Below are 27167 nucleotides of genomic sequence, written 5' to 3' on the forward strand. Positions count from 1 at the left end.
GTAGGCATAAAAAAATTAAGTATTCATATTTTGTGTGATCAATTACTTGAATTCTCTATTGAGTAGTTGTGATCATATTTCATTGGTATTGACTTGCTCGTTGGAGACATACCTCGACCACTCAAGGTCAAGCACGTATTTTGCAAGAACGTGACTAGGAAGGACGAGCAAGATTTTGTATCAACACATTCCATCTGGAGAGCAGCTAAATTCAGGACTCCACACAGCCATCTATTATGCAGCTTGAAATAATCATTATAAGATGTTAAAATCTCCCAATAATATCAATAAAATTTCACCGTCGACAGAATCAAGAGGCATACTTCACGGCTTACACCACTTTCGAACTCCATTTCAATACACTTGCACAGTTCCACTGGATGTGTTCGAGGCCCTCATCACAACTGGCTCCCTGGAGGGAAAAACTATTGCTACATGGGGAAAATCTGTAAGGGAAACTCGATATATGGATGCTAACGCACAAATAAAAGGAAAGAGAGAAGGGGATTTTCTCTGCTTTTTATTCAAGTAAGAGTACATGCTACAACGATCAATGGATGGTATATAAAAGAATAAAGAACGGTGGGATGGAAGCAGCAGATTAATCAATGAGAAAATGGGAATGCCCATTTTGCTCACAAAAATAAACTGATGAACAAAATTTACAACAGGACTCTACCCAACTCCTCTGCTTTTTGTGCAGGAAAGGCTCCCTGCCAAAGATTAAAAACCGGCTGAGAACCCAAGAATCTGACCGTGCCAGGCCCTAATTTAAGGCCTGCACAAAGAATGTTTTCTTGCTTCTAAACTCACCCTGTTAATTGTTGCGGCTGCTCCCAGAGTCAAATCAATTTGGCTTTAGTGTGTTGTTAGAACCTCCATTAGAGAGAAATAAAGTTAGGAAAGTCAGGTTAGCCTCCAGAAAACAATCAGGATGCGAACTTGTCAGATTTGTAGTCAGTGTCTACGAACCAGCTTCGTGATCCAGGCAACTCTTCCCTGCTAGGAAATGATGGACCTCTAACTTTCAGGCGCTTTGCCCCAATCTCAATAGGTAACTGTTCCACCGTAGTCTTCCTCACATCATGGAAATCAGTCCTATTATGTTCTTTTTGTCTCTTTCTATCAGCCTCTTCCGTCTTGACAATTTTCAAATCTGATGGTGATGATCTTAACTTCAAGGACATGAAAGCTAACCTATCATTTGGAATGGAGCATGAAGCTTCCCTGGATTTAATGCTTGGGCTACAATACCGATCAGGCCTATTGTTTATGCAGCTATCAGATGATGACTGCCTCTGTTCTCGTTGAGGGTGCAGTTTCTTCAGTCGTTTAAGCCCCTGCGACATAAAGAATAATCTGTCAATCAACTACTTCATTTAAGAACTACCCAACCATGATTCTCATGCTCAAAAGAAGAAAAATAAATATCTGAACAGATGGGCCAGCATTAGGATCCAAGGAAGAAAGAAATTTAAGCAAAAATAACTTAGGCTACCAATGGACCTGCAGGGTATCTAATTTCTTTCCCTATTGAGAACGCTTATCATTAGATGTATGAAAAGCAGAAGTTCAAACTATTGAACCGCGGAGAACAGAATAAGGAGCAATTATAACATTCCCGATTTTGCAAAGTGTACTATAGAGGACAATAACCAATAAAGAATTCATTAACTAATTCATGCTGTCAGTTACTGATGCAGATCCAGCCCCAAATCAGAGCCCTTGGACTTGCTGTGCTGCCCCCCTAGGCTTGCTGCTGAGAACTTCAAATAATTATTGTTTTTCCATAGTTATTTCTCTCTAATGCTACTAACTTTAGTGGCAGTTTTGTAATTGCACTTTCTAACTCCTAGTTAGTCCATCTTAGAGTCCTCATCCAACTAGGACTTCTATTATTTCATTATAAATAGACCCCGGAAGAGGGTACAATTCAGATTAGTTGATATTTTCTCTCAAGACTCCAGCCGCAACTATTGGTTTATGCCAACCTTGGACTGAGAAGGTCTAAGAATTGAGTATTTAATGTAGCCCTAGATTGAATAAGATCAGCTAGGAGCCAGTTCTCCCTCGATCTCAATCAGAACCAACTTGAATTTGGGAATTAGAGGGTTCCTTGTAGGAATGGAGATGAATGGAGATGAGGGGTAAAAGGGTAATTAGATCACTGTAGTTGCAGTCCCTCAATAGCAGCTGCTTCAGATGGGTAATAACTTCAGTCAAGGCAGAATCCACTGCTAAAACAGGAGCTTGGACTTGAAGCACCAAATACCAACAGCTCTCTTGGACTTACTTTAGACACTAAGGAACTCGGAACAAGTTGAAACACCAAGAAAAAAAATCACTCAGTACTTGGACATTAAACACCAAGGAATCAGTACTTGGACTTTAACCATCAAATTCAGAAACTAGCAGCTCAGTTGTTTGGACTTTAAACACCAGAAAACTTTCACTCCACAGGACAACAGCAGTCAAAGTTGCAGTCAGCAATTTTAGCAGTCAAATCCATGTTCAACAATAAGCTTGTACAACTTCATATAAAAGACTTAAAAAATAGGCTGCTACCCTAAAAGTGATGTAGATCTCCACAACCATCCCAAGAAGGTCCTTCAAGGCCCGAAGAGGACCTAGGATTGCTCCCCAGCAGCCCACGGCACTGCCAAGCAGAGCATAGAAGCATGGTTCACAGGAGCAATTTTGTCATTTGACAGAGTACAACTTGAGCCCAGCAGGGTCTATACATTCAGAATTTATTAGGAGTTTAATTCTGCTTTGGATGGTTGTTCGAAACAATCTATGTTAAGTAGAAATCCTACTTTAAATAGAGTTCAATTTAAAATCGAATGCTTTGGTTTGTTGTTCGAAACAATCTATGTTAAGTAAAAATCCTACTTTAATAGTTCAATTTAAAATCGAATGCTTTGGTTTGTTGTTCGAAACAATCTATGTTAAGTAAAAATCCTACTTTAAATAGAAGTTATATTTAAAATCAAAGTCCCTTAAGATTTTGTTTTGAAGTTTACCTAAAATAGAAGTACCTTTAGATTTTGTTTTAAAGTTCAAGTCCCAGCAGGAGTTTTCAATAAAGGCTATATAAATACACAGCTTAATGCTTGTAACAAATCAGTTTTGATTAATATAATTATTGATAAGGAGTTGCAGCAAGAGAGAAAGGATTCAGTAGGGTATTAGGGGTTCTCAAGTGCAGAAATTCCTGGGACAGCTTTGTTCTTTGCATTCTTCCAATAAATCTCCCTCCACAAGTCCTTCAACTGGTTGTTTCATCATTCTCAAGCCTTTCCTCCTCTCTTCCCCTCCATTGCACCTGTCCAAATTCCCCTCAATACCATTGACCCTACGCCCCCCACCCAAAAAAAAAGGGGGGGGGGGGGGAAAGAAAAGAAAAGAAAAAAGACCCTAAAGTCTGTATTCATCATTCCCCACCACACTCCCCTTCTAGAATTACCATCCCTCCCCTCCATCTAGCACTCGACCCCAACTCCAGCCCCAGCCACCACCTAAAAATCCTAGAATTAAAAACCCTACATTCTCAAACCCCTCATGGCTTTCCTTGCACTTGTTGAGATATGAAACTGTCGACAAAAAAGAGTGGTTGACCCGAACTGTAAATGCCACCAACATCATTCTCGACAACAAGAAAATGTCCTGAGTAATGAGAGATCACCATAAAAAAAGAAAGTTGTGGAGTGCATAAGCCCCCTTAAGAAACTATACTTCTAATTTCATACCGTTCCATTGTTATTGTCCAATTTGCTTTCTTAGTGTTGACACTTCGTATGCCGATCTTACAATGAAGCGGCAAAATAAGCTATTTGACAGTAATCTATCAGGAACTTCAGAAAAAGTCTGGAAAGTAAGAAGTATCTGGTACTTTTCTAGTCTCCCTAGAACCTCTGGAAATTGAATCTAGAACCAAAAACAGCAAGGTCTTAATAAGATTTGTATTTCATTAACCCTCAGCCTGTAAATGCTAGCCAAACCTAGTATACCTCTCCTACAAACCGCAAAACCCCCTAAGAAGCCTATAATCCCCTAGTTGCAAGTTTGTAAGCCCAAATTTTGCCTGCTATTCATCAAGGATCATTGGTTATCGGCCCTCATCCCAGTGAGACTACATCAAAATGGAACAGCCTAACCCAATCCTAAAACTATTATATAGCTTAAGCTAACTAGAAAATTATAATAGACTCAAAATAAAGTCTTCATTTCATTCTATTAATTAGTCATGTGCTAATCACATGCTAACTCAAACTGACTAAATAGAAGGAAATCTCATCGTTGGGAAGGAAATCTAGTTATGATCTCAAGTATTTGTGTTCTTGAATTCAATCATTAATAACGACTAGTATTATTATTATCTTTAATCAACTCTATTCTCTATTTACTTTATTTTCCTGGGATTGACTGAGGACTGTTGTGGGTGAGAGGGCCCATGGTATTTATCTAGGATCTTTAGTGGTCCGATTCCTTTGCTTCCGTCACTTGGGCCAGGTCCATTATGTGGCCCAATGTAATCGGTCCAAATAGCTTGACTTCCACCCTAACCTCATTGATTAATCCTGCAAGAAAAGCCCCTAACCACCCTCCCAAGCCCAGTAGCCGCGGAGGATTCAAAATTCTCACAAAGCCACGGAGGAGATATGCCTCCGGGGTGCATATTTGTGCCAAGCAAAATTGTTGAACCATGAAATCTTTCAGCTTAATCCATGACACTACCGACTGCTGCAACTCCTGCTACTGCCTCTTCAAAACGTATTGTTGCGGCTCATAGCTTCTCTTCTTCACCCAGTCCATGCAAATCAAAGAAACTTGTCCACATTAGGAATCCATCCTAATGTAATGTAGATACCGAATTTGATTGATCAAAAAAGTACCCAAATAGGACCTTTTCACAGGAGTCAATTGCAAATTTGATGGACTTAAGGTGAAACAGAGTTTAGATGGGAAAGAGGGCTGAAACTAGGATGGTATTATAACGGGTTGAATAGATCTTCAAATAGGGACAAAACTATAATGGAGAAAGTGACAATAACAATGTAACATGTAACACCCGGGCTTCACACCGCAAGGTAGATCGATTGGATCGAACACCAACCTACCTTGATCAAGCACAAGGGTTCTCCAAAGAAGAGGAATGCTAGCAAGCAATTTGATTTCAATTCATAAGTTGTTTACACCACTTACATAAGTCTCTTTATATAGCACTCTAAAGAGACATAAACATTAATGGTAACATCCAACCACTAGCTAACACAACCTACTACAAACATTAATGGAAACATCCAACTACTACCCAACACCACTAGTCAAAATAATAATGGAAACATCCAACTACTACCCAACACCACTAGTCAAAACAATAATGGAAACATCCAACTACTACCCAACACCACTAGTCAAAACAATAATGGAAACATCCAACTACTACCCAACACCACTAGTCAAAACAATAATAGAGATATCCACCTACTATACCCCACCACTAACCAACACCACCTACTAGCTCCTTTTGTTGACTTTTCAAAGCTAGACTGGGCTTAGTTCAAAATAGTGGCCTGATATTCTCCCACTAAAGTAATCTAAGCCCATGAAACCATGGGCTCATTTTATCCCACTACAATAGTCCTAACCCATGCAAGCCATGGGCTGTTTTGGATCATATCCTTAGGCTTTGATGGGCTTGACCATTGGCTTTTCTCTTCCTTGTATATGTTTCCAATTCTGCATCAACTCTCCCCGGCTTGAAAACATTCGTCTCCGATGAATGGATGAATGATATGTAACACTCATACCAATCGGGATCGAGTTTCTCGAGATTGTCAGCATAAATCCAAGTACTATCATGTTGTGGAAGATTCTTCCATTTTACGAGGAAAACATGGTATCCAGTGCCACAACGAGTGGTTTTGTAAGAGTCATCCAAAACCTCTTCAATGATGTCAGTGATTGGTGGTTTGAGTTGGGGCAGCCTCAACATTTGTTCAGTGTCTCCATCATCAGAGTGGTGTCGCCATGAGCCGTCCTTCTTTGGAGTGAGTAATGATGGTACAACACATGGACTTAAGCTCTCTTGAATGAATCATTTATGTAGCGACTCATCCACCTGTCGTTTGAAGTCATTGTGCTCCACTAGGCTAAGGTGATAGGTCGGTAAGTTTGGTAACACCGAACCCGGTACCAAATCAGTGGCACGCAAATTATCAGGCATAAGAGGTAGCTCAATGGGCAACTTATCAGGAACCACCTCAGGAAAATCAGAAAGTAACTCTTGGATAAGTGGAGGGAATGTCACCTTAGGCTGAGGGGTAACTTCTCTCGTAACAAGAACATATGATACCAAATCAATGGCATGCAGAATATCGTGCATAAGAGGTAGCTCATTAGGCAACTCATCAGGTTCCACCTTAAGACAATCAGAAGGTAATTGTTTGATAAGTTGAGGGGATGTCACCTTAGGTTGAGAGGTAACTTCTCTCATAACAGGAGCCGATACCAGCCCTGTGTTATGGCTAGTGTGAATGAACTCCTGGTGTTCCAAGCTTTACCTTTTGAGAATCACCAACATGCTCATTGAATTTAGGTAACTCTTTGATGGGTGGAGGGGGTGAAGCATGAGTAAAGGCAACAACTCTAGCCTCCATTGTTGAGCGCCTCTCTTCCTCGTGCTTGTGACTTGCAGTGAGTTGGTTGCTCAATTGTTGCAACATCCCCATCATTTGTGCCATAAGGTCAGTATCCAATCCAAAAGTTTTACTCCCTGTCATGGCTCTGATACCAAATAATGTAGATACCGAATTTGATTGATCAAAACAGTACCCAAATAGGACCTTTTCACAGGGAGTCAATTGCAAATTTGATGGACTTAAGGTGAAACAGAGTTTAGATGGGAAAGAGGGTTGAAACTAGAATGGAATTATAATGGGCTGAATAGATCTTCAAATAGGGGCAAAACTATAATGGAGAAAGTGACAATAACAATGTAACATGTAACACCTGGGCTTCACACCTCAAGGTGGATCGATTGGATCGAACACCAACCTACATTGATCAAACACAAGGGTTCTCCAAAGAAGAGGAATGCTAGCAAACAATTTGATTTCAATTCATAAGTTGTTTTCACCACTTACATAAGACTCTTTATATAGCATTCTAAAGAGACACAAACATTAATGGTAACATCCAACCACTAGCTAACACAACCTACTACAAACATTAATGGAAACATCCAACTATTACCCAACACCACTAGTCAAAAAATAATGGAAACATCCAACTACTACCCAACACCACTAGTCAAAACAATAATGGAAACATCCAACTACTACCCAACACCACTAGTCAAAACAATAATAAAAATATCCACCTACTATACCCCACCACTAACCAACACCACCTACTAGCTCCTTTTGTTGACTTTTCAAAGCTAGACTTGGGCTTAGTTCAAAATAGTGGCCTGATATTCTCCCACTAAAGTAATCCAAGCCCATGAAACCATGGGCTCATTTTATCCCACTACAATAGTCCTAGCCCATGCAAGCCATTGGCTGTTTTGGATCATATCCTTAGGCTTTGATGGGCTTGACCATTGGGCTTTTCTCTTCCTTGTATATGCTGGCCAATTCGCATCATAACGGGTCTTCCCCAAAAAGGATGGCATCTCGAGTTGGTGGAAGAAACCTCGTTGCTGGAAAGGAAATGTCGTCGCAACTCTATTTCCAACACTCGTTCCCCGCGTTCTAGTGTTCATTCTATCTCTGTAAGCTCTAATGATTGAGAGGTCACCTCAACTCTTTTCCCTTTTAGTAGCAAGGCTCTTGGTTCCTCCTCAAACTCCTTGTTGGCCCTTTCCCCTCTTTGCACCTACCATGCTAAGGTCCCTAGCTGACCTTGCATTTCTTTCACGGAGTCTCCAAATCCTCTACCCTACTCTCCATCTAGCTCTTACCATTCACTTGGAATTGAACCTCCCTCGAATCTAGCTTAACAATGGCTATCCCCTCACCCACAACAGTCCTCAATCAACCCCAGGAAAATACTGCAAACAAAAATAAAAATGCTTTAGGATAATAATTATACTAGTCTTTATTAATCACTAAACTCGTGAACACAAATACTTAAAATCATACCCGGCAAGAGGTTCACTCTTATAGCTACCCAAGAGCAGCAACTCTCTCCCTGCAAGTTTTACCTTGCTATTTCCCTAACAATATTCAAAACTGCCTAACTTTCCTCCCCAGATATTAATAGTAAATAATTTTCTAAAATCAGTCCCCTAATCGGATTCACAGAATCCCCCATTCCAACTCAGCTTTATTTCTAATCTAGGATAACAATCTGATCTGATTTCTTTCCTCTGTTGCTGCACATAAGAGATCTTGCTACTCTTCCTATTTATGCGAGTATACTCTCACAATACAAGGGGCCTATCATATTCCCTAAGGTTCTAGGCAAAATAGCCTTCAAAACTCCAATTGCAAATTAATCGAAAGCTCCACAAGGCTCCTCCTCCCAGTCAGTATCTATTAGTCTATACCCCATCCCCTTCCCTAACAACTTTTTTTTCTCCCCTTGAATTTTCGGACTTCCCAAGATGCCCAAAATCAAATTAAGATTTATTCCAAAGTCCAATCAAACCAGCAGAACTATCCCAAACTTCAAGAACATCATCCCCCCCCCCCCAACCTAGTGACCTTAGATCCTAGTTTGACCCATTCTAACTACCCAATCTGAAAATAGAAATATTTTCTTAAATTAACCATAAAACCCCAAAAACAAGAAACTCCATATCTTCCAATTTAGCCTTCCAAATCCGACAAACCTCGGAGGATCGTATCTCTATATCATTACCTACATTCCCTCCTTTGGGTCCATTATAATACCTAAAAGTCTTCCATCTGCATCATTTAGAAATATCTCACTTTCATCCCATTTTCAAGAAATCTCCCTTTTGCCTTCAAACCTAACCTAATCCATTCGAAATCAAAGTTCACCATCTCATTTGAGTTCACAAGGTTAATAAACTTATGCATCTCCATTTCTAGAAGCAACCCATAAGCAGTGTTCGTCTCGTCTACCAATATATCGCTAAAATATCGGCGAAACAAGGTACAATGATTTAGCATGCTTTAGTTAAGTGTTCAAAGGGTTTGAAGTAGTATTTGGGTCTGATCTTTTATGTACAGCCTAATTTGGGCCCAATTTTACTAAAAGCTAACACAAACTAGTCTTCTTAATTAATACATACCCGACTATATGCAGAGAAAACTGGATCATGTGTTTTCACAATTCTAAACATGGATATACAAGACAACAACGAAACTTTCATTATAATGCAAGAACAAATACTGAAAAGTAGTCAAATCTTAATTTTAATTAAAAATAACAGTTTACGGTTTATATTTTACAATCCCTTGGAATTTCCAAAATTCACTAAAAGTTTCGAAATTTCACCAAAATCTCAACAAGATTTCATCGAGAGATTGAATCTCATTTGCAACCATGTTTCGTCTTGCCAAGGTCAAGATGGTGAGATTTCATGAGATCTCGGCAAAGGATCTCATGATTTTCAAATATGGCCATAAGGCCAAAACAATACCTACCTAGGTCTAACCAACTTTGTCCCATAAGTTGATTCTAACCAAGACCTTCGAATGACTAGCTCCTAATTGATCATCTACCAAACTAGGACATTATTGAGAAAGACGATTGTGGTAGAAAAACTTGAATAGATCAGTGTGATCCCAAGCCCCCTATTTATAATAAAGTGGAAGGACAACTATTACATAAATACCCTTGGGTAACAAAAGATAAAAAATTACACGAACTAAAACTCCTAGAATTGGACTCCTAATCAAACGCAACCAACACTCCTTAACCTAATGCATAAATGTTGGTCATGCCCAACTTGCCTATAATAGGAAGGATATTTCCTTCCTTTAAACCCTTAGTGAAAATATCTGTCACTTGGTCTCTAAATCTCACGAAAGGCATGCAAATCAACCCTTGTTCCAGTTTCCTTTGACAAAGAATCTATCAATTTCAATGTGCATGATCATGTTGCACAAGATTATTGACAATACTAATGGCTGCCTTATTGTCACAATACAGCATCATAGGGTTTGCAACTTAAATTTCAATATCTTCTAGCAGACCTTTTAACCATGGTAGCTCACAAACTCCACAAACTATGGCTCTGTATTCAACTTCTTTACTGGATAAAGCTACCACATTTTGTTTCTTACTCCTCCAAGTAATTAGATTACCTCCACCAAATGTGAAGTAACTTGAAATTGACTTTCTATCAAGAGACCCAGCCCATTCTGCATCAATGTAAGCTTCTACCCTTAGATTATTAGTGGGTGACAAAAGTATTCATTTTTCAAAAGTTTCCTTTTAAATATTGTAGTATTCTGGTAACACCCTTCATATAAGTTGAATATAGATTATGCATGAACTAGCTTACTATCCCTATGGCATAAAAGATGTCTAGCCTGGTGTGAGATAAGTAAATAAGCTTCCCTACTATCCTTTGATATCTTCCTTTGTCCACTGGTTCTCCCTTTTTCTCCTTAAGTTTAGCTCCAGCCTCGATAGGGGTATCAACTACTTTAGACCTCAACATTCCTAGTTCTCATAATAAATCTAGAACATACTTACTCTGGGATAGGTATATACCTTTATTTGATCGAGCCATCTCAATTCCTAGGAAGTACTGTAACTTCCTTAGATCATTAATTTCAAACTATTTGCTAAGAAAGTCCTTCAATCGTTGTATTTCCTCACCATTATTCTTTGTGACGACAATGTCATCTATATAAATAATGAGAAATGTGACATTGATACCTGACTTCTTAAAAACAATGTATGATCAGCATTGCTTTGCTTGTACCCAATAAAGGTCACTGCCTTCTGAAGGTGTCCAAAATAGCATTTAGGAGATTGTTCCATAAATTGACCTCTTCAAAAGATAAACTTTCCTTGTAGTATTGTTATAAAAAAAAACCATGTGAGATTTTCATATAGAATTTCTCCTCCAACTTCCCGTGCAAGAAGGCATTCTTTACATTTGGTTGGTGCAAGTTCCAGTCTTTGTTCACAACCACAGATTACAGAACAATCACAATGTTTAGTTTCGCAACAAGGGCAAGTCTCTTGATAATTAATCCCATAGGTATGGGTAAACCCCTTTGCAACTAGTTTAACCTTCAACATGTTCACTGATCCATCCATATTTTGTTTAACCACAAACACCCATTTACAACCCACATGTTTTTTTCTCACAGGAAGTGTAGCCATTTCCCAAGTATCATTTTTCTTCATTGTCTACATAAATTCTTCTACCATAGTTGCCTTTCATCTCTTATTAGCATAGGCTTCCTGGCAACTTTTATAAAAAAAAAAAGATGATAGAGATGATATAAAAGCAAAACAAAAAAAGATGATAGAGATGATATAAAAGCAAGACAAAAGTCAGACAAGGAGTCGTAAGAAACATATTTAGCTATGGGATAATGAGTACAAGATCTAACTCCTTTTCTATCAGTAATAGGAAGATTAAAGGAAGATACCTTAGGGGGAACAATAGAATCTGATTCTGGATCAAGAGACTGAGTGGTGACATGTCATCTTTTTTCACTTGCTTTGGCCGATTGTAATTCTTCCTCTAATAAGTCTGCACCTCCTTATTAGTTAATCTTGTATTAAAAGACCTCAATAGTATGTCTCACTGAAGTGGTCTTCCCCTGATTAGGTTCTTCACATGGTTTAGAAAACAAAGGGGGAGAATTAAAGTCCTCCGGTATACTGGCTAAAGTCTCCCCTAGTCAAACTCTTCCTGAGCTCCTAAGTTGTGTTGCAGTGGTGTGTGGGAGTCTATCGTATAGTTGGAAAGAACATCTCTCCTCTAAAACTCTCCCCCTAAAGAGGTGCATAATAAGGGCAAAACCCATTAAAAATTATATCCATCGACACAATGGTTTTCCTAGAAGGAGGATGATAACATTTGTACCCCTTCTGAGTAGCAGAATACCCCAGAAATATGCAGCGTAGGCTGTGGAGAGCCCAATTACTCTAATGAGCTATGATTCTAGCACAACACGCACAACCAAAAACCTTTGGGGGAATAACAAAAGAGGAGTCTCCCTAGAGAATCTCATTATGAAATTTAAAACTAAGTATTCTACTATATCTTATTCACAAGGTAAAAGACAGTGTAGCATCACTTTAGTGTTGGTCAAGGACATTCATAGCAATCATAATAGAATAGGCTATCTCTAAGAGATGTCGGTTCTTCCTTTCTAAAATCCCGTTCCGGACAGCCGTATCAACACAACTGATCTGGTGTATTATGCCAAAGTTAGAGAAATATCTCTGAAATTCACCATCAATATATTCTTTGTCATTGTTACTACGAAGGATCTTCACAATGGCATTGAACTAAGTTTTAATCATATACTATAAAAATTATGAAAACATCAAAATACCTCTTTTTTTGTTTCAAAAGATACATCCACATAGAACGTGACTGACAATCAATAAAAGTAACAAAGTATTTATAGCCAGTAATATAACACACAACAGCACATGCCCTAACCATCAATATGAATTAACACAAAAGGAATAGATTTTTTCTATAATGAAGAGAAGGTAAATAAGTAGAACGAGTATGTTTTCCAAGAATGCAAACTTCACAAAAAAATTCATCCTTATTACAAGAAGAAACTAGATTTGGAAATATTTGTTAAGAGTTCCTAGAGGGGTGACCGAGCCTACGATACCAAGTATGAAAGTGTGATATTACCGAATGGACCTGATGAGAAGATGCAACTAAAGCAAAGGTAAATCCTCCAATAAACTTCAGCAGATAAAGCACATTGTCTAGTTTATCACATCCAATCTCCTTCTCTATTACCAAATCCTGGAAACAAGGAAGAAAATTCAACCGAAATAGGAATTTCAACCTTGCAAAAGGCCGAAATTTCAATGTCTCGGTCGAAATTTCAGTCAAAAGTGGACACTTTTTTCTGGAAATTGGAACTTCAATTTCAGGCCTCATATGGACTCAAAATGATTTGGATTCTTGCATATTACCTATTTCAAGCATAATAAACACAATGGAACTAGTATTTTGCCAAAAAAAAAAAACCATTGAAAATTTATCATTCAAGTATACTAACAAATGACTGGTTCCGACAAATGCAAAATGTATTGCGTACAAGCATATAATCATCAACATACATGAATTGTTTGGTAGAATGGTTACATATACAACAAGTAAACAAAATAAAATGACTGACTAGATCAAGTGATTGTGTCTCACATATATTAAGTTAAGCCTATATATCGTATATACATAAAATAAAAATACATCATTTTAGAAAATAATTATTAAAATCAGAAAATGAAAAAAAATTGTAGCAAATAATAAAAAGATAAGTTTAACAAAACACAATTATAGATCATAGTTCTAGGCTAAACATATATTAATTTCAACACAATACAAGATCATTTAAGGCATGAACAAAACAAAAATAAAAAAAGGGGAAGTTTTGAACTGTTGGGTACGGCTCATGCTTCACATTCTATTGTTGCCGGAGTTTCCTTTGTAGTTGTTGTGGCTTAAGAGGTGTTTGGAGGCAAAAAAAATGAGGTGTAGCAAAAGAGGTGTTTGAAGGCAAAGGAATCATGAAAATTAGGTGAAAATGGGATAGAAATCAACAAAAACAAAGGAGAAACAAGTTGGAATGTCGAAATTTTGGTCGCAACCTCCGAAATTTGTTGAAATTTGACACTTTTCCGAAATAATTGGAATTTCGTTTCGTTTTTTAAAAATGCAAATGGAAAAAATGTCACTTTACAATTCAAGTCATATGTAAGAATACTAATAGATAAAGAAAGTGGAGAGTGTTGAATGTTCCCCCTTTCCAGCAATGGATGAAAAAGAGTCATAAGCAATTGGAACTTTATCTTTCTTGGAAGTTGGAGAATAATGTCAAAAAAAATAGGATGAACCTATCATATAATTGGTGGCTCCTGTATCAATGATCCAAGGAATAGAAACCGAACATGGAAGCCTATAGGTTTTACCTAAAGTAGCAAGGTAGGAGTTTGTATGGGTAGTGGAGGAAGTAGTAGTAGAGGCTGCACCAGCAATAGAAGACTATAGAATAAGTCACAAACTAGCTAATTCCTCCTATGAAAAGCCAATGTCTGCAGTGGATGTTGTGGGAACATTCTCATAGAGATTAGCCTTCTTTTTTTCCCTTTTTTGCTCAAAATCAATAGGATTCCCATGGAGCTTCTGACAATTGGGCTTAGTATGATATGGTTTATGAGAATGCCCACACTTGACAATTTTCTTGGTCGAATCAGATTTAATGCTAACAGACTATAGGGATGATTTCTCTACAAGAACATGAAGCATGGCTAATCGATGGCTTTCCTCACACTGAACAAGGGCATAAGACTGTTCGAGCGTAGGAAAGGGAGAACGACTTAATGCTTGTACACTGATCTAATCATACTCTACATTCAAACCAGCCAAGAAGTCATATACCTGAATCTTATCAACGTGCTTCGTATAAGTAGCCAAATCATCCTAATTTGCGGTTGAAAATCACCATGATGATCCAACTCTTGCCAAAGTGATCGCAACTCAACATAATACTGGCCACAGTCAATTCCTTTTGGATAGTCTCATAAAGCTTCTTCCGTAGCTTATAAACTTGTGCATCATTCCCCAACTGTCCATATGTCTTTGTAGTAGTCTTCTAGATCTAGGCTGCAGTATCAAGTAATAGGTGTCTACAAGCAATATTTGGAGTCATGGAATTCAAAAAGAACAACATAATAAGAGTCATTCGAGATCCATTTATCCTAAGAAACACCTATGGTGGTAGGCTTGATAGTAGTGCCCGTAATATGTCCAACAAGTCCTCTTCCAATAATAGTCAGGTATGCAAATCAAGACCAGATCAAATAATTTGTTCCATCAAATCTTACCGAAAGAGGATGAAGAGTGGGATAATGTTCGGAGCCAGTGGGGAGCAGTAGTACCATCGGTGGTTGCCGTAATTTCAAAAAACTTTATGTTCTTCAGTCTTCACCCTTTCGAAACAACTACAACGTTGTAGAATTGGATAGCTTGACCACCAAAATAAATCTAGGGATCTATAGGATAAGGAACATCAAATTATTATTTTTTTTCCGAGTAAAGGGTCACTGGTTTAGAAGGAGAAACCAGAGGTCAACTGCGTTTGGTTCATTGGGTCTGATTGGATTGGGTTAATTGGGTCGGTTCGATGGGGTTTTCAAGGATGGAAGAGGGCAAGTTGGATAAGTGTTCTTTCCTCTTTTCTCTCTCTCTCTCTTTTTCTTTCTTTCCGGCGTGATGGTTCTAGTTGAGGCAATGAGATTAAAGACCTATGGGATCTCTGCAATGGTGACGACGGGATCTTTACGATGGACAGGCAATGGAGACAATGGGTTCTTGTTGTAGACACAGTAGCACTGGCGAATGGAGACAATGGGATCTCTCTGATGGTCAGGCAATGGAGAGTAGCAGCAGTGGTTAATCTTCGTCAGTGAGAGAAAAGACAACAACAACAACAATAACAACATAAAAAGCCTTCCTTGAGAAGAATCGATCTCTCCATTTTTTTTTTTCTCTCTCTATATTTTCTTTCCTAATCAATCTTTGACTCTGATACCATATTCAGAAAGCCGATTGTGGTAGAATAGTTTAAATAGATCAATGTGAGCTATTTGTAATAAAGTGGAAGGAAGACTATTACATAAATACCATTACTTAAAGATAGAAAACTACATGAACTAAAACTCCTAAAATTGAACACCTAATCGAACTCAACCAACAGACATCAACTATAAAAGTCATAAATTATTCTCATAATTAGTGGAATGAAACACTCACAAAAATTTTGTATGCCTTGAAAGTTGTGCATAATAGAATTTCAAAACTGAATTTCTAAAATTTGGATTCAGCTCTATAAACCAAAGGGATGTCTTCCATACAAGACTAGTCCAAAAGGTAGCTTACACAATGAATACAAGTCACTCTGGACCACCTAACTACGACAAGCTGAGCTACAAGACTCAATTGGATGTCTATCATACAATATACACACTTAATTAGCTAAAATCTTCCGCCACGAAACAAAAGATCAGTTTCGACAACGTAATTAATGACTTATGTAATCATTGGTTCTCTAGGCAAGGTAGAACCTAGATGGTAAATAGTTGGTGGACATTAAATAAGTTTTAAGCCCCGGTCAGCAGCATTAACCCAAAGAAATGACAAAAGGTCTAGCAAAAAAATGTATTAGATAAACCTGAACTGGATAATCAAGGCACAAAATTTTTTGATTAGTTCAGTAAATCTATCCATAAATTGATATGAAAACCATACTAGATACAACAGAAATGGAAAATCCAATATGGAAGGATAAATTTCAGAAGCTGGTAAGGTCATGTAGATAACTCATTTCCAGGGCTTATTTCAGTGGAATAAACATAGGTCTATGTCATATATGTTTGGTGTCTTCAAAGCTCCATCAGTAAAAGGAAGATGTTGGATAGCTAGACACTTGTTAGTTTGTCAAACAAATATTAAGAAGATTGGTGGCTTATAGGTTCCCTGGTTTGGATGTTTAGGGTACAATGAGTATATGGGATGGACCAAGCTTACGTAGTCGATGTAACCTGGCCCCAGACAGCCCAAGAAGAGCCAAAAGGGGCCCAAGCCCACTCAAAAATAGAAGTCAGCCCAGGAGGGGCCGAACCAGCCCACAGACATTTTGGTCATTTTTCAGCCCCCTTTTTGGGCTCTGATATAGGTATTTATAAAATCCCCTTGATCCAAGGGTCATGGAGCTACTTTTGTTTTTTCTATTTGGATTAGACAATTTTGAATTATGAAGTGTCCAAGTCCTTAAAAGTTAGTGTGGATAAGATAAGTTTCCTTATGCAAAGGGGTTTTTATTTTTTAGAGTTTGTTTTTATTTGAAAGTTGTTAAAGTGTCTTAACAAGATTCCAATCTAAGGAGGGTTGAGGTCTTGTAGTAATTTGATTCTATTTTGAGTGTTTTGGTCAAGATTTGGGAACCTTCATCTACTAGAGATTCCCTACCCTAGTCAGAGTCTTTTTTTTAAGGCTACAAATAGCCTATTCTTGCATTGTAATTTTCAGTTTTGATTGATGAATAAAATTATTATTTGAAGAACAAACATTGAGAGAAGTCTTGGGATCCCTCGAGGTGACCTGCGGTTGGGTTTGAGATAGTGTTTCTTCTCTTCTTCAAGCATTCCAGCAGCAGTCCAGCAATTCCCTTCAATCTACAAGTCCAGAAGCTCCCCAACATTTCCCCCACCCCTATGGCTCCCTTATTCATTCCCTTTAGGCCCTACGACCATGCCAACCCTTTTCCCCAACTTCCTCTAAACACCCGCAGGCCTCTCTTCGTCTCCTTCTTCCCAATGGCTACCACCCCTAGAGACCCAACCCCTGCAGCATCCTTTTCCCAGCCCCTTAAGCTTCCCTTTTCACTCAAATAGGTTCCCTTAACCTGCAAATTGATTTCAGAATTAGGCCTTCTTTTCTAAGTTTCTAAATTCTGCATTTTGCCTTCTTCTTTAAGAAAATCTGCAGAATTTCAACTTCCATAAACCCTAAGTCCTAAAATTCAGATGTGAACCCCCCCCCCCCCACCTACAGCAGAGTTTTAGAGCCTCAAGAATCCCCTAGAAACCCTAAACATCCTTTCCCTTTGCTGGAAATCATGGGCAGCCCTAGGAATCTAGGGAATTACCAATACCTCAAACCCTAGATTCGGGGTTTCCAGTAGTGTAGGTAATGGAGTATTGTATTTGATTGATCAAAAAAGTAGCCAAATAAGACCTTTCACAGGGAATCAAGTTCGGATTTGATAGACTTAAGATGAAATAGAATTTAGATGTGAAAGAGGGTTGAAACTAGAGTGGTATTATAAGGATAATAGCATAACAATACTGGCTGAATAGATCTTCAAAACAATGGCAAAACTATGATGAAGAAAATGAAAGGACAATATGAGGGAATTGAGAATAACAATGTAACACCCGGGCTTCACACCGCAAGGTGAATCGATTGGATCGAACCAACCTACCTTGATGAAACACAAGGATTCTCCATAGAGAAAAAATGCTAACAAAGCAATTTGATTTCAATTGATGACTTGTATCTTCACCTCTTACATAAGTCTCTTTTTATAGCATTCTAAAGAGACATAAACAATAATGGTAACATCCAACCACTAGCTAACACCACCTACCTATTAATAACTCAACTACTACCTACTCTTTGACAAAGGAAAACTCTTTGATAATGAGTTCCTTTATTTTCCAACCATAGCCCCTTTTCTTGACTTTTCAAAAACTAGATTTGGGCTTAGGTCTAGATTATGAAGTTCAACATATGTGGGCTAACTATAATCCACTAAAACAGTCTTAGCCTATGAAAGCCATGGGCTGATTTGGGTGATAGCTTTAGGCCTTTGATGGGCCTGACCCAATGGGCTTCTTCTTTCTTAAATATGTTTTCAATTCTACATCAGTAGGCTTCTCAGGCAGCAGCTTAAATCTTGAACATGAAAAAAAGATTAAACTCTGCACTTGAAATAAATTGAGAACAAATCTCACATACAAGTTTGGCAATTTGAACTTACCAAGCTTCCAACTGGGAGCTAATTAGATACAAACGCTTGGTTCGAGATCTTGCAACATATCTCGGTTTTTTGGAAAACAAAGACAAGATCACACAATAAATTACAAAGATAGGAATCTTGTCCTAGATTGCAGTTGAGTCAAGATCTCAGTTCAAAATCTCAGCTCAAGCCAAAATCTGGGTCCACCGCATCTCTATATTTCCCTCAACTCAATAGAGTCAAGATATCTCAACTCGATCTCGGTGATTTGACTCCATCCCCCTCTTCACTGACGCTTCTCTAGAAATCAGCTAGTTTCCTGATTATTTGCATCAATAACACTCCTACAACATCTATAGCAAAGATTGAAGAGGTTTTCAAACAATACTTCAAGGAAGGTGAGATTTCATCCCAAATTTGAATTTCAAAATGCATGTTCTACACTTGTTCTCTGCATGTTGACTAAATATATGTTAAATAACGTGATCTGAAATAAACTTAAGAGTATGAATGAATTAATAGACTCCTGATCCAGCCCCACTAAAACATTTTGATAACTACTTTCAAGATACTTAAATCACATTAAAAAGTTCAGTTGATCCAACTCAATAAATTAAGTAAAGAAACTAGCTAAATCCCATACACAACTACATTTTAATCCCATTAAATTGGCAAACTACGAAGTAAACCCATGGAAGCAAAAGCCCACATATATGACCAACCCAAAGCTTATTTCCACTGAAAAGAAGCCCTATGTAACTTATCTATTTTTGAAGGCTGAGAATCATGACTTGGCATGTATACAGATTAAAGATTCTGACTTGGTAGATTCTATACAATGTTTAATCAACACTTTTTGTTGAACGGCAGTTTATCGTATCAAATGATTCAAACCTCATCATAGGGCAAGAGAATAAGGCTAGCATTCTTATCAATCAATCAAAGTGTGAAAACGCTGAACTAATGATGAGTGAGGACATTATTATAATACTACATTTCAGCTATATCTGGCCTTTTTTCCAACTTCATGCATCCTGAATATAAAACTCTTTCTTTTTCTTGTCCCTTTTTTTTTCCTTCATAACTTTCACCATTAGTCATTTAAGTCTGCAATGATCTTTAGAAAGATTTTCTGTTTCAGTGCCTCAAATAAGATAACAGCATCGTTTGTGATGGTATAATAGCTCTCTCGACCAAACAGAAAGTTACATAAGATCACCCAAGTTCTTGGGGAATCATTGGTAGTGTAAAGCAACCAGCAGCATTTAAGAAAGATAGACACTGGACTGCACTTTTTCCTTCAAACCCTTTTTCCACATAGCATTCATATTTAATGTTCTGACAAGGCATGTACGAAAAACTCCGCAGTAGTTACGAGGCCGAAGCAGAGACATAGTTGTCAAGGCCCTTCCCACCCCCTTCCATAGAACCTTCCAACTCTACATGAGAATGTAATGCATTCTTCAATAAGAAAACTTAAAAATTCATGAGGACAAATAGCATATATTAAATGCTCTTTTCTTACTCATTCATCAATTTTGTGAAGGCTCCTCCATTTTCCTTCTTCTATGTAAAATTCTTGCAATCATTTATGACTCTTAAGAAAAATCATTCTAGTTTATAAAAGCAAAAAGAAAGAAGATTTAATGCCTAAGGTTTATAAATCTTGCTTCAAGAAGAAAAATATGCTTCAGCTCAAGTTGTATTGTTCAACAGGTATATGATACAAGCTTCAGAAAAGTATTGTCAATTTATTGCAGGCAACACATGGTCATTCGAAATTATATACTTTTGCTATAGTCTAATGCATCATGCAGCAAAAAGAATCTCTTAAAAAATTGTCGTAGTCAGTAATCTTTGATTGAACAAGCTATATAAGCAGTAAGAATATTTTCCACCACATAAAGGAATGTGTCTCATTAATTTATACCTTCTGTTCAGAGAAATCTGAGGTCAATACACTGTTCTCTCTTTGTTTTGGTGCTTTCAAGCATGATCTGCGTTTAACCCTGAATATTTCTGAATCAGAGTCATCGCTTAAATGTTCATTAACAGGCATAACCTGTGACCCATGAGAAGTTCCTTGATGGGTGAACAAGCATTTCCCATATGAATGAGAGGACAGTGAAGATGCATTTCCACTAGCAGATACTTTTTCACTACCACTCAAATCCACAAGCTGCTGCATAATGAAATAATAAGGCAGAAATAAATAGAGAATTGTTGTCTGATACACAGAAAACAAGAGGGGAGGGAGGAGGGAGAAAAAAATGAAGTTGTAATTCTAAAATTATGGAGGAAAATGATACCTCTTTGGGCAGAGACAAACTTTGTTGTGGATCCAGAAAAGAGCACAAAGTTGATGCAGCAGAAGAGAGAGAAGAGTCTACAACATAAGTAGTCATAAATTCCCTCTCATTGTCCAACAGAGGGAGGCTACAAGAACCAGAATCATTATCTTCTAACTGATCTTCAATCATAAATTCAGGGTTGATATCAAACTCTATTTTGCAATATGGATAATATCCATCTTCTTCACATTGGAAAATTTTTGGCTGGGGGCACAAGTCACCACCACATTTTATTTGCTCTTGTACTTCCTCAAATATTCTCTCTTCCTGCTCAAACTTTTGGGCAGCAGCTACCATTTCGGAATAATCCCCCCTCTCAAATAGAACCAGACTGCTCCCACATGAACAGTCAAGCGATGTGATCTCTGGGATAGCACAATCATAATAATATATATATATATATATGTTAAATGCACTAACGGAGACAAATACCTGAGGAAGTTAAAGTTTGACAAAATAAGAGATTCCATACCATGACGAAAACACATAGAATGCAAACAACGGTTGCATTTGAGATATGCCACATAACAGTCCCGCTTGCAAAGGCTGCACAATATAGTACCCTGGGAAGTCGAAGACATCCTAATTCCTAATTTCTTAAGTGACCAGCGAGCTTGGTGCTGGAAATGCATTAAGTGCACAAAGGGGACCTTAATGCAGTGGTGAGAAACCAATTCTGTGGTTGAATGATCTGGACCTTTGCATTCAGGAACTGATGAGCTTTTAAACAGCAGTATTGCTTCTTTACAAAGAAGCTCCTCATGAGGAAGAAGCGGAATCCTACCAAGAAGAGCATAGCGTCGGCTAGCCACTGCCCCCAATGGGAACCAATCACCAATTGCAAAGTTTACTGCCTCTCCACAATTAAAACCTACAGTTGCATATATCATACAAATTAATAAGCTTATCTACAGTTTAAAAGAAAATCCACAAGGAAGAGACAGAGAGGAGAGGAGGAGTCCTAAAGCATCCTACCATGGCTGAATCCTGCATGATATGCTCTAGGAAAGGTGATAACAAACTCCCCAGGCTTTTGCACAGCCTTGTAGACTGGGACATTCTGTTCTAACAAAATATTGGGAGGAAAAATAGTTGTTTTCCCCAAAAGAACATCAAAGGCTCCATCCTCTCCCTCCATAGGAAGAATATCATGGGCATACACCAGCTTGCGAACTGCCTTCTCGAAATTCAGAGCTGCATGACCAGGAATCCCATACCAAGTTTTTGACGCCCCACAATGATGATAATTAATGCTGTCAGCAAATAAATTTAAACAGGACAGAGATCAATATCAGACTATACATATGAACAAGAACACATCAGAACAGTTGTAAATCATGCCTACCTATACAAATAATGATCTTCAACATGCCATGCAAACATACTGAATAGCATCCCAATATATAGCATGGGTTCTGTTACACCCTGAAATGAACAAATCAATGTCAGAAAGAGGGGGGAACTTAAAACATGTTATTGGTAATTGAAATTAATGTCATTAGTAGAATGCTTGAGAAATCAACAGTACCGGAATTGCATTTCCTAAAAGACGCAACGTGGATTTGGGTAGCCGAGCAAGAGTCTGCAGTTATTTCAGCAGATAATCATAAAACAAAGAAAAAATGAGGCCATAGATCAGAATAACAACACCTGTATTTCCTATAAATTTTTCTTCAATCTTTCTATATTTAACAAGATGACAATATCCAACAAAAGAAAATAGCAAAAGAATCAACACCTTCAAGTTCCACTTGCTTTTCCCAAGTGGGTCATTTGGAGAAGATGAAAAGGCACTACCATCAATATCGCATGCATACTCCACAGTTTCCATCTTGCCACAAGCTATTTCATGCCAAAATTCCCTTTCCATGTAGTTGGCAGGAAGACACCCAGAGCTATAGTATCTGCGAGCAAACACTTTGTTTGCCATTTTCTCGAAATCACGGAATGTATACTTTCTGGAAAATGACAGACTCAAAAATTGTAAAAAGTAAGCAAGCAAACATTATGTTTCATTCAACATATGCTACCTTACCTTCCACTCATGAAAAAAGTGATCTTATCATCCATATCCCACTCAGCGAGCCGAAGAGGTTGCACTCGGGTGGTGAACTTGAAACCAGCTTTCTCCTTCATCAATACAACACCCGCAGGAACAGAAGCACTTAAAGGTGAAATAATTTTGCAAATTCCTGAAATCAATTAAGTTCTAGGTCAGTGAGACATATACAGGAAAACTTGACACTGAATTAGCAGTGTCATCAGAAATTCACAAATTATTTTCATGATGCACATAGATAATGGTTGAGTTCTTTGATTTTAAATTTTCATACTCTTTCTCAAAAGCATAATTTGATCAAAACCAATTACCAAAGACAGCTTTTCTGCTCCATTTTCTGTAATTTGATTAACTATAATCCATGATACCTTTTTTTAGAGTAATCCTGAAGTTCTATAACATCAGGAAAACACTTCAACAACCTATTCCATGGGTTTAAAAACATAGTGCCACAAGCAAGTGGATTTAGCTTTGGCAGAGATATAAACTCATTAACTCTTAATTTAACTAAGCAAGCAAGTTGAAATATGCAAATATTGATAAAAACCTAAAACATAAAAAAGAAGAGTTACAGGATGGTGTTAACATCAACAGAGTAATCTCTTAAGGTTTAGACGAAGAAGAAAATGTTGGACGAACAGAAAACTTCTAGATTAAACTTGTTAATCAACCAAAACAGTGCAATAACAAGAACAACTGAGAAGAAAAAAAGAAAAAAAAAAGAGAAGAGAAGAAGAAAGAAGAAGAATTGATAGGAATCACATAAGCCTGCAATTATAGCTTAGAACTCTTAGAATCGCAGCCTCTTATTTATAGATTTCAATAGTCTAGATTACAACTTAAGAAGCAAGTCATCTTAGTATCTTACCCTCTAAAAAAGGAAACAAATGGTACAACTTATGTTTCTAGTCTTCTAAAACTCATAAAATCTGTCCAAAATAGAAAGTATTGAAAAAGGAAATTTCTAAAATCAGTAACTAATAAAAAATAGAAATTATGTTTTTTAGAAACTCTCAAAACTTGTACAGCAAGATTCCTACATTAGAAATAGAAAGTTGAGTAGCATCATTGGCATAATACTGTTCATTTTACTATTCACATGAATAGTAAAACAGCCCAAAACTTGCATATACTTAAACAAAACTAAAATAAAAAAAGTATGCCCATGCAAACATGATATGACAAGGAAGAACCCCCTTTATATGCCCATGAACAGTACATTTATGCTTAAAACGAAAGACACTGCGACCTCACTGTTTAGGGGTTTGGGAAACATATGTTGACTTAAATATCCACAAAATAACTGAAAGAAAGTGTATACACAATCAAAAAGTAGAATAAGAGATGTATATTTCTAGAGGAAAAGTAATCATATCTAGTATTGACACCTAACCAAACAAATGAAATGAGGCAATGAAAGTGAAGGATGGAAAAGTGTAAAATTTGAACATCAAGTAAGATAAACAAGGAGAATGCTTTCGAAAAATGAACAGAATTTTTAGTAGCCTGACAAATTACCATATTTTGAAGCTTCAGGGGCAATTTTTTGGAGATAGCCCACAGGATCCTCAAACTCGTCCTTTGTAGGACAGAATACAGGACACTCTGGAATTTTATCCGTCCATTCCAGATCAGAAGTGTCAAACTTTTCCACCTTGCGCTTCAAAAAAGCATCTTTTTCTTTCAAAGTACCAGTAGAACTATAACCAGCATCTGAACTTCTATGTAGCCTCATCCCGCATGGTGCTGAAGCTCTTAAAGCATCCCCTCCACTTCTCATCATCATATTAGTAATACCTGTGACTTCAGAAACATTTCCCATGTTCAGCCGTTGAAGCCTCTTACGCTTCAAAAGCTCTAGCCCGTTTGTAGCCTCCCTCGACAGACATACCCTTCCTTCCACCTGTCAAGCAAATGCATAAAAAGAAGATAAGGGACTAAATAACTCAACAGAACTAGGAATAAATTCAAACACTTCCTGTTTCATGTAATGCCAAACAACTCTCTAATACCAAAATATGTTGCAATCTCAGTTAAGGATGTTGTCCTCGTCGCATTATTCTTTTTTATAATCTCATACTAGTCTTTTGAATCACAAAAAAGGGTATACACACAGAATTCCATGTATAGGTGATAATGTGTTCAATAGCAAGGGATTGCATCCACAGACACATACAGAAGAAGAGAAAAAATTCCACATGTTAAAGCAGACGCATGTGTGAGAAAATAAGTAAATTCCTAATCATAACATATTTTTGTAAGCATGAATCAACTACACTGATTTTAAATAAAGAGATTCCCAAGAAACTTCAATGGAGAAAAGCAAGGCATTTTAACAAAACCTTAGAAAATGCTTCTTTTCAATCCATCATCCACTGCAAATGACAAAAGATTGTACAGAAGAAACTGAGGAATTGACAAATGGCTGGCTCATAAGCATTTACTGTGGCATAGATGATAGGAGTAACAATGAAGCACAAAATTCCAAATGGGATGCTAGGGTACCAGAAAATACTGGTTCTGGGAGTATCAAATAGATGTAACCATTAACATGAATTCTACTGATTTGGCAAGCATAAGACAGGAATGGCTGCTATTTACAATTCTTTCTCCACTTCCAAGATATACATTTCAGCACCAGAGAGCACATTCTGTTTAATTCCAGGATAGCCTCTCCAAATGTATCTGGGGCTCATAACTAACAAAAACAGTGTGGTTATGCATTGACTAATGTCTTAGTAATTCAGAGACTACGTAAGGATCACTTTCCAGTCAACCATAGGGAACACACATGAGAACTAAAAAGCATTAGAACTGGAAGCATGAAACGGTGTAGTAACACGATGTCTACAGATTTGGCAAGCTTACAACAGGAATGGCTTTTTATACTAGATAATTCCAGACTATACGTTCTGCAAATTCCAGCAAATTCATTGCATTTCATTTCATGGCAAACCCTCCTAATGAATCTGGGCTCGTAATTAACAAAAAAAGGGAAATTATTCATTGTTTGATCTCTCAGCTAGTCAGCCTCAGGCCCATGTAATGATCACTTTGCAGTCAAACATTGAGAACGAAAGATTCCAATTAAACAATAGCCTTCATCTGAATAAACAAATTAAGATTTAAACTAATTTTGATGACGATATATCTGCAATGTATCACAATAATCTGACCGGGAACAGTCGTAAAAAAATTCTTACATTTGAAATGTCCCTGGCTGCCAAAATAATGTTTTACTTTAAATGTCAAAAAATTTACTTATTTTCGATTTCAAAGAATATTTACTAAAAAGCCCAGAATAAGAAACACCATAATTGAGAAACCGAAATGGATATTCATCCAAAATAGAAACCATAATGGATACCATAACAGCATTGACCACATTAATATAAAAGAGAAAATTTATCTACAAAATTCTAATCATAACCAGATCAAACAACCCCAAAACAGATTCCAACACAAAAATACTATGAATGAAGCATCGCAACAAAGAAAATTGAAACTATTTCCTAGATCCACCCATCAACACTATAACGGAAAAAAAAACTAAACCAACCTAAACTTCTTAGAAAATGGGAAACCATTCTTGCCTGCATCTAACAAAGCGAAGACCAAAAGTTTCGAGAAAAATAGAACTCCAAACCTCAAAACCAACACTTACCATCTCATAACGAACGCCTCCTCTTGACTTCTCCGTCGTGTTTGTCTCCGCTCAAACTGAAACCCAAAAGAAAACCACATAAATCGAACCCTAGGGCACGATCTCCGCCATTAAGGATCAAATCCACACCCTCCACAACAACGCAGACCACCACATTCCGCTGAAATATAACAAAAACAAATAAAAGAAAGCCTCCTAGATCCGACGCTTTTCGTCCCCGCAAGAACGAATCCGCCTCAGAATTCAAGGATTCCTTTCTCCCCAAGCAAGGGAAAGGTAGAAAAAATGCGGTTTCACGGCGTGAAGTAGGTGGTTTTCTGGTGAACACCAAGGAAGTTTTCCGGCGGAAGGAGAGAAGCAAAGAGAAGCGAAAGGCT

At 37.6% G+C, this 27167-nt stretch overlaps 1 protein-coding gene across 3 annotated transcripts; it reads right to left on the minus strand.

Annotated features, from left to right (window-relative positions):
* LOC149012145 (lysine-specific demethylase JMJ13-like) lies at window positions 1–27167 on the minus strand. 3 transcript variants are annotated; one of them, XM_089159626.1, is made up of 12 exons: window positions 26791–27167; window positions 24645–25029; window positions 23103–23259; window positions 22806–23025; window positions 22596–22649; window positions 22413–22492; window positions 22043–22320; window positions 21540–21938; window positions 21026–21432; window positions 20647–20895; window positions 12821–12937; window positions 1–1340 (listed from the first exon to the last, which is right to left on the minus strand). In XM_089159626.1, the coding sequence occupies exons 1-12, from the start codon at window positions 26791–26793 to the stop codon at window positions 930–932; spliced, it is 2760 nt and encodes a 919-aa protein (XP_089015752.1). In that variant the 5' UTR covers window positions 26794–27167; the 3' UTR covers window positions 1–929. The 3 variants fall into 3 exon arrangements, with proteins under 3 accessions (XP_089015752.1, XP_089015751.1, XP_089015753.1); XM_089159625.1 differs by having other exon boundaries at window positions 20647–20898; XM_089159627.1 differs by lacking the exon at window positions 12821–12937 and having other exon boundaries at window positions 5–1340; window positions 20647–20898.

This window comes from Hakea prostrata, chromosome 6 (assembly GCF_041222555.1).
Source record: "Hakea prostrata isolate BN-2017 chromosome 6, UWA_Hpros_2, whole genome shotgun sequence".
In the NCBI taxonomy this organism is placed as follows: domain Eukaryota; kingdom Viridiplantae; phylum Streptophyta; class Magnoliopsida; order Proteales; family Proteaceae; genus Hakea; species Hakea prostrata.